The sequence below is a fragment of the Sorex fumeus genome, unplaced genomic scaffold (genome assembly GCF_029834395.1).
Source record: "Sorex fumeus unplaced genomic scaffold, SorFum_2.1 ptg000042l, whole genome shotgun sequence".
Classification (NCBI taxonomy): domain Eukaryota; kingdom Metazoa; phylum Chordata; class Mammalia; order Eulipotyphla; family Soricidae; genus Sorex; species Sorex fumeus.
Genome location: NW_026606099.1, coordinates 5,273,310 through 5,281,639, shown reverse-complemented (window position 1 = coordinate 5,281,639; position 8,330 = coordinate 5,273,310). Strand labels below are relative to the sequence as shown.

At 59.8% G+C, this 8,330-nt stretch overlaps 1 protein-coding gene across 1 annotated transcript; it reads left to right on the top strand.

Moving 5' to 3' along the window:
• Positions 1 to 200: 200 nt before the first annotated feature.
• MCRS1 (microspherule protein 1) lies at positions 201 to 8,019 on the top strand. The gene is made up of 15 exons (XM_056120191.1): positions 201 to 303; positions 1,406 to 1,525; positions 2,025 to 2,163; positions 2,512 to 2,650; positions 3,225 to 3,383; positions 3,512 to 3,621; positions 4,413 to 4,521; positions 4,719 to 4,857; positions 6,128 to 6,203; positions 6,490 to 6,518; positions 6,623 to 6,715; positions 6,882 to 6,964; positions 7,138 to 7,225; positions 7,413 to 7,540; positions 7,617 to 8,019. The coding sequence occupies exons 2-15, from the start codon at positions 1,516 to 1,518 to the stop codon at positions 7,701 to 7,703; spliced, it is 1,389 nt and encodes a 462-aa protein (XP_055976166.1). The 5' UTR covers positions 201 to 303; positions 1,406 to 1,515; the 3' UTR covers positions 7,704 to 8,019.
• The last annotated feature ends 311 nt before the right edge of the window (positions 8,020 to 8,330 follow it).

Below are 8,330 nucleotides of genomic sequence, written 5' to 3'. Positions count from 1 at the left end.
TCTTCGCCCTAAGGACCCTGCCACACGGTGCCGCGCCTTTCCCTGCAAGCGTCCCCTGCAACCTGGGAACTTCTTCGGGGCCTGCACTTGCTGATGCTCCTCCGACTCCAGCCCTCAAGCAAACGGCGGCACCTTTGCGGCCGTGGCCACGCCCCTCGGCGCACGTTTCCCCGCGACCCGGAAGGGATTACGCCGCCCCTCGCGGGGGACCCGGAAGTAGACGTACCTCACGGAAGCCGGCTTTGGCCCTGCGGCTGCTGCCGTCGCCGCGGAGAAACTGTTGGAGCTGGCGGCCTAGGAATGGTGAGACTTCGCGGCTTGCCTCAGAGGCGTCTAAGCGGAGGTGGGGGTGACATGGAGTTTCCCAGAGTGCCACCGGGTAAGACCGACCCCCCGGCAGGCTTGGGGCCCCGCCCCGGTAGCGCCCCGAAACTCTGCGCATGCGTGGGCCGGACCGGGCCCGAAGCCGGGGCGAGTGGTGTACGCATGCGCACAGGTGTCCGAAGGTGGGGTGCGACCTGGCCGGGGGAGTCGCTCCCCTCCCCCGCCCGCGGCCGGGCCTGGGGGGTCTCCGGCCACACTGAGAGCGGCGGGGGCGCGCCCGGTGCTGCTCTCTTGAGTCGACTTCATCCCCGCGGCTGTCTCGGGCCCCCGGGACAAACCCGGAATAATAATCCCCTTGGGTGTGCATTGAGGGGACGGGGCGCAGGGAAAGGCGTGGAGAGGCGGGTGCGCCCGTTGCTGCGAATCGGGCCACTCTCAGCTGCCCCCGACCCCCGGCGTGGAGCATCCCAAACGCCTCCCACGGGACCGTGGCAGTCCACAGGGGTCTGGCCCGGGGCAGAGGGGCGGGCTCCGCCTGCGATGCCTCCCCCCTCCCGCCCCCCAGCCCGGGTACCTTAGCCGTCCTGGGGTCCAGGGCAGCGGCGCCTGGCATAGTTCGCAGAGCTAGGGTTTTTTCTTTTTCTTTTTTTTCCCTTTTTTAAGCTTCCACGAGGTACCACCCACTGAATCTTCAGCTAAACCAGCAAGGGGGGTGAGGTGGGGGGCTAAGAAAACGAAGAGCCGGGATGGAGTTGGCCGTTGCCTACCCCATTTCTTTGGGGCACCCCATTTCTTCAGGGGAGGGTGGTGGTGCAGAGCTGAGCGTTGACCAGAGAAAAGAAAAAGAAAAAGTGAGCCCCGAATGCGGTTTCCGAGTCAGGACCCACACCTGGGAGCTGTGGCTAGAACTGGAGGGGACGAAGCACCCCCTGAGAGCACAAGCTCCTCTCTGAACTTAACTGCACCCAGAGATGCCGTGACCTGGAAGTCTCCCGGCTTGAGCCCAGCGTCTTTGCTGCCTGTGCTGTTGGGCGCTGGGGGCCCTTCCTCCGCCTGAGGGAGCCTCATTTCTCCTTTGCAGCATCTCCTCCCAGCCTTTAAGCTCGCCTTCTCTGAGTCCTTGGATGAGCCCGTGGGACCCTTCCTCCTAGCCCAGTGGTTTGGAGCCGGTGGCTTTGGGACTGTAAGAGGATGGACAAAGGTAGTATGAGGTCGGGCCAGCTCCCCCAAACACTCGGGGCCAAGCATCCGCCCAATCCACCTGGTGCCCGGCCTGTCCCTTTCCAGCCTGGCAGGCCTCGGCCAACTCTTTCCCCCCGCTTGTGGCCGCAGCACCCCATACCTCTCAGCAGAGGCTGCAGTTGACTGACTTGCCGTCGGGCTGCTGCTCTCTGGCATGGCCTCATATTGTGGCAGAGGGAGCAGTTACGCCTGTGGCATCAGCGGCCTGACCCGAGCGCCATGTGCTGCACGACATGACATTTGGCACTGGGAGAACTGCCCAGCGTGGAGCCCAGATGGGGGTCTAGATGGCCAAGGAACTCCTACCTTAAAACCTCAAGTCTCGAGGAAGCAGGGGTGTGGGGGGGGCCAGGAGTGCTGGAGGGAAAGTGGGGGGGGCGGAGGGAGGGGCCCCATGTGCCCGGTCTCGAGGCTCAGACGCTGAGGAGACCTTTGTTCACCGTTTTCTCTCTTCCTAGATTCTCAGGGGCTGCTAGATTCCTCCCTGATGGCATCGGGCACTGCTAGCCGCTCGGAGGACGAGGAGTCACTGGCAGGGCAGAAGCGGGCTTCCTCCCAGGCCCTGGGCACCATTCCTAAACGGAGAAGCTCTTCCAGGTAGGAAGGGCTCCGGGCCAGAGTCTGAGCGGGGCGCCATGTGCTGCATGCCTGTGTCCTGTGGGAAAGAGCTTTGGAGCGTTGGCAGTCCCTTGTGCTTTTCCTGCCCCTGCCCTGTCTCTCCCTGTGAAACTGAGTGCCAGGGAGGGAGACTTAGGTCTCTGACGGGGAGTCTGGGGTGCAGCCTGCTGGCATCGCAAGGGGTGGAGACGCTCCAGTCTCTGCCTGGGCCACTGAGCCAGAGCGTGAGCCCCCTGCCGAGAACTGCTCTACTTCAGAGGCTGGGTGCGTGTGGGAGTGGGCGCGGGAGGGGGCGGGGAACACTTAACTGGGCAGTACTCTCCACAGGTTCATCAAGAGGAAGAAGTTTGATGATGAGCTGGTGGAGAGCAGCCTGGCTAAGTCCTCCACGCGGGCGAAAGGGGCCAGTGGGGTGGAACCAGGGCGCTGTTCAGGGAGCGAGCCCTCCTCCAGTGAGAAGAAAAAGGTGAGGGACTGGGCGATGTGGGGTGGGAGCCAGCGCCAGATTTTGTTTCCCCACGTGTCAGCTGGCCTGTGAGAGGCCCCAGCTGCCCCAGTCCCCCCCTCAGGTGCCTCCCTCCCTGGAGCCCCTCTCTCCCGACTCCCCCTGTTTTCACTGCACACCTCCACCCCCCAGCCCTGTCAGTGCGTCCTGTATCACATTCTGTGTGGGAGGCCTGGAGCTTGCATCTATTCTGGGAGCAGACAGCCTGTTCCCAGCTTTGCTGGGTGTAAAAATAACCCCCAGGTGGCATTGCTCTGGCCCCAGACACTGTACCAGCAAGAGTGTTTTCCTGGTATCCTCCCCACCCACCCTCCCTCAGATTGGGGGTGCCTCCAGCAAAGAAAAGACCCCATATGGTCAAGTACTGTGTAGAAGTACTTTGGCGGGGGCGGGAGGGGGAGGGGTGGTATTAGAAAGCTGAGCTCCTGCCTGCGCTGCTTACTGTTGGCTGGGGCTGGGGCTGCCGCACAGGCCGCAAAGCGCTCACTGGCCCGGTGTGGACTCGAAGTGCGCTCGGGTTCTGTTCTGTGTCCAGGTGTCCAAGGCACCCAGCACTCCTGTTCCTCCCAGCCCTGCCCCAGCGCCTGGGCTCACCAAGCGTGTGAAGAAAAGCAAACAGCCACTTCAGGTGACCAAGGATCTGGGCCGCTGGAAGCCTGCGGATGATCTCCTGCTTATCAATGCGGTGTTACAGGTTGGGTGCTCTTCTTGATGTCCCCTGGCTACTTCCGGCCCCTCAGCTAGCCCCATAGAACCTGTGGGTGGCAAAGAAAGAGGCCTCCCAGCCCTGCAGCTGGAGCAAACCCCTCTGGAACTTTGCAGACCAATGACCTGACGTCTGTCCACCTGGGTGTGAAGTTTAGCTGCCGCTTCACCCTTCGGGAAGTCCAGGAGCGCTGGTACGCCCTGCTGTACGACCCTGTCATCTCCAAGTGAGTGGAACTGCCTCCAGCTGTTGGGCTAAGGGACCCCAGAATCTGTCACTTGGGGCAGAGACTTGCGTGAGCGCCCCAGGGAGGGGCCTGGGAGGTGGGACTCTTGGGGCCTTTGTATCGGCACCATGATTTGGAGAGAAGTTGCTTCCTGCTGCCGACCCTGGCTTGATGCCAGAAGCAAGGGCGCGGTGGAGTTGGTTCGGATACCTTGCATGTCTCTCCACACTTACCTCCCAGACTCTTTCTCCATAAACAGAAGGGTTGAAACAAAAAAACATCAAGGCTCCCGTCTGCTCCAGCGGCCTGCATGCCAGACAAACCCATGGAGATCCCATGTACCCTCCCTCCTAAGTCACAGTTCAGCAGCAGCAGAATCTGGCTGAATGCTTCAGCTCTGCCTACTGCTCCATAGCCCCTGATATCTCTTAAAGTGTAGCCACGTACTCAGGAAGTGGGCAGGTCTCAGCTTGGGAAAGACGAGGTGCGAGGTGGCGAGTGGGCGAGCTTTGGCCAAGTAAGAAGGGCTCGGGGAAACAGCACCAACCGGTCTCAGGATCTCCCTTCGGACGGGGTCTCTTCAGGCCTATGCCTTCGAGTCTCTTCACAGCATTGACCATAGGACGCTGCTTCCTGATTTGCCTCTCCACACGTTTGACAAGCAGCTGTGTTCAGCCGGGGCTTCTTAGTTGTGTGCCTTAAGGTTCTACAGATTTGAGAAAAGGGGGAATTCTGGATTGGTTACTGTCCTCCCCTCAACCCTGCCCTCCCTCTTCGTCCTCCCTGCCCAGGCTGGCCTGCCAGGCCATGAGGCAGCTGCACCCAGAGGCCATCGCCACCATCCAGAGTAAGGCCCTGTTCAGCAAGGCTGAGGAACAGCTGCTGAGCAAGGTGGGATCGGTAAGGCTGAGGGCCGGGAAGGTTGAGGGGCCGGGTGGGGTGGAAGCTGGAACCCGGAAAACTACCGCCTGGCTCCTTGTGCACCGGGGAGCTGCAGCTGCTTCGGGCTTCTGAGCAGCACCGAGGCTGGGGGCGGTGGTGGGAAGGCAGGGGTAAGTGTGGAGACAGATGCTTCAGGCTCGCTTCCTGTCCTCCAGACCAGCCAGCCCACCCTGGAGACCTTCCAGGACCTGCTACACCGACACCCCGATGCCTTCTACCTGGCCCGTACTGCCAAGGCTCTGCAGGCCCACTGGCAGCTCATGAAGCAGTATTACTTGCTGGAGGACCAGACAGGTAACTGGCCCAGGAGCTGACAGGCACGCAGTGGGTGAGCGGAGAGAGAGATGAAGCCGTTCGAACACGGGTGCCCCGTAAGAATCCTTCAGTAGGCCCCTGTGTCATACCTTGTGCAACAAAAATCTCGCAGTCTGCCAGTGGGTGGCAAAAGTTAGAATGGTCTTGAGCATCATGGCAAATAAGGGTAGCCGAGCATGCTGAAATGATGCGCAGAAAGTATTAGAATTGTCTATTGCTACGTAGTTTTCTGTTTTTGCTGTTTTAGGTTTACTAAAATGTGTCTTAAATTCTTAATGAATAGCGTTCAAACCGGAATGAAATGAAAGTCCCCTTCCCTGAGCAATCCTTCCCCGTTTCCCACTCGAGAGGCAATAAATGCTCTTTTCTGGTCCTCTCTGCCCCCTCTCTCTCAACTTTCTCACTGCCTTCCTACTCATCAGACAGTCTGACTGCCTTGGGGGCTACTCAGAAATCCTTACTGGAACTTCTGTCTGTATCTCTCTTGTCCCAAGGAGCAGAATACCCGCTGCTTTTTCAACAGAACTCTCTCTTAGCAACAGATATTAACAGAGCAGCTTGGTTAAACTAGGAAAGCAGGAGTTCGGGATTCAACTTCCATGATACTAGCACACACCGCTTTGCCTTTTGGATGGTGTAGCCTGCTGCCGACTCTGGAAGTGAAGCTTTGTCTCCCCCCTTCACTTGACACCCTAAAGCTGCAGTTATAGGTTGGGGATGGGGGTGGAGTGGCGTATGAGAGTGAGCCTGATGTATGAAGCCTTGAATCTAATCCCTGGCCCTGAGGGAAAGAGGGTTGTCAGAGGCAGTTGCCCCCCTTGTCTCTCTGAGGCTCTCTGAGCTGGGGTCCTGTGCGGTGGGCTGCTTTGTTTCCCTGCAGCTTCCAGATCTCCGCTTCCTTCAGTCGAGGCCCCTGAGTCTTACTGAGGGAATGAACCCCGGATAAAGTGTATTTACTTTATAGCCAGCTTCACCTTGACTTTGAAAGTTTCTCTGTGTAAACTTGTTGTATGAATGTTTACTGTTTCTCTTCTCAAGTGGGGATTTGACTTCCCCTTTGCCATTTAGTGCTGAGACACAGGAACAGGGACTAGCCGCTGCTTAGCTGTCGAGGCCTTTGAACATCAGGCCGGACAGTGTCTTTATAGTCTTTAGCGTGTCCCCCTAGTTGATTGAAGGGGGTCGCCTACCTAGCAGCTTGAGAGCAAGCAGGAGCATTGGCGCTTATTTCTCTCTGTCCTTCGTTCAGTGCAGCCGCTGCCCAAGGGGGACCAAGTGCTGAACTTTTCTGACGCCGAGGACCTGATTGATGACAGTAAGCTCAAGTGAGTGTGGGGCACGGCAGGTGTCAACATCCGAATGTCGGACGCTCTGCTGTCGCGCACAGGCCCCTGCAGACGCGCCTCTCCCTTGGCCTCCTGCTCCTCTCGTAGCTCATAGTCCCCAGTCTCGCTTGTCCTTGCCTCTCCACGCCACTCCCCAACCTCAGGGAAGGAGATTGGGGGGAGAGCAGGGGAGCAGCCAGCGGCCCAGTGGGCTCTGAAGCCAGGCTCCTGCTGGTGACCCAGGGGCACTGGAAGCAGAGCCTGAGTCTCCCTCCTCACCCTGCAGGGACATGCGAGACGAGGTCCTGGAACACGGTAAGTGCCTGGCGAGAGCCGGTACGGAGCAGGTCGGTCCAGTCCCTCACCCTGGTAGCCGTGGCGCGCCCCTCCTGGCACCGTCCCTCTCCCCCTCACCCTAGAGTTGACAGTTGCCGACCGGCGCCAGAAGCGGGAGATCCGGCAGCTGGAACAGGAGCTGCACAAGTGGCAGGTGCTAGTGGACAGCATCACAGGTGAGGAGGCGAGGAACTCGGCAGGCACTGCAGCTCCCGGCCCGGGTTGCCTGGTTAGGTGCACCCCCTTTTCCTGGGCCCCTGCCCTTCCCTCGGTGAACCTGGCCCCAGGTCCCTGCCTCCCGCGGTGCCTGGGTGGGTTCTTCCCAGCCCTGTTCCCCACCAGGCATGAGCTCTCCAGACTTCGACAACCAGACTCTGGCCGTGCTGCGGGGCCGCATGGTCCGCTACCTGATGCGCTCCAGAGAGGTGAGGACGGGGGCTCGCCCCGTGCTGCCCCTCTCGACCTTTTCCCTCTCCTGCCCGTCTCCCCCTCTACCCTTCCTGGTTTTGCTCCCCGATTTTCCTTTCCTCAGCCTGTGTGGAGGGTTCCCTTTCCCCCATTCCTCAGGTGCAGGCCCTCACCTGCCCCATTTCCCCAGATCACCCTGGGCAGAGCCACCAAGGACAACCAGATTGACGTGGACCTATCTCTGGAGGGTCCAGCCTGGAAGATCTCCCGGAAGCAAGGTACCAGCAGGAAGTGGTGCGAGGAACCCTCAGGGACCCTCAGCTGGGGCTGAGTTGCTGGCGTTTCTAAGTCTCTTCCTTGGGAAGCCTGAGCGCCTTCTAATATATCCCCAGGACGCAGAGGGGCATGTGGGGGCTTCTGCTCTCTCCCCCATCCCGGGGTACCCCTGTTCCTCCATTCCCACAGGTGTCATCAAGCTGAAAAACAACGGTGACTTCTTCATTGCCAATGAGGGCCGGCGGCCCATCTACATCGACGGACGGCCTGTGCTGTGTGGCTCCAAATGGCGCCTCAGCAACAACTCCGTGGTGGAGGTGAGCTGGGGGCGGCAGGAGGTGGGGGGCCCTGCCGACCTGCCCCCGTCCTGAGCCTCCCTGTCTTGGCCCACAGATTGCCAGCCTGCGGTTTGTCTTCCTTATCAATCAGGACCTCATTGCCCTCATCCGGGCCGAGGCTGCCAAGATCACACCACAGTGAAGAGTGACGGCAGGATCTGGGGCTCTTGCTGGCCTCAGTTTCCCCTGCCAGTCCAGCCGCCTTGAACTGGGAGTGCCGGCTCCTGGAGCGAAAACAGAGTGGGCCACGGAGCCCATTGATCTGAGCCTTTTGCGGGAGGGCAGGGCGGGGACCCTCCAGCTTCCTTAGAGCCAGAGCATCCTTCCTCTTCCGCAGCCCTGCAGACCATCCCCTTCTTTCCCTCTAGACCAGCATTTCTCAGCCAAGGGCCATCTAGCCCAGGGTGTCCCGAGGTCGCCACAGGTGAAAATAGTGTAAATGGGCCACTGGGACTAGGGGGCAGCCAGTAGGGTTGTGGGGGGGCGGGGGGCATAGGAAGGAAATGAGGTCGGAGGGGCCCGTGCTTGGACAGAGATGGAGAAACACTGGCCTAGAATCCCCTTTCACTTGTCTCCAGCTGATTAACTTCAGACTTTTCCTTTATTATCTTTCTTTTGTAAATAAAAAACACTGAGTTCCAGAGTGGTTTCTTTTGTCAGTTTAATATAAAAACGTGGGGCCAGGTGAGCCAGGGGCACATGCAAGGGCTGGCAGACCCCTGCCTCCACCTCAGGCCTCCGCTCTCGGCAGAGACAAGATGGTCCAGGA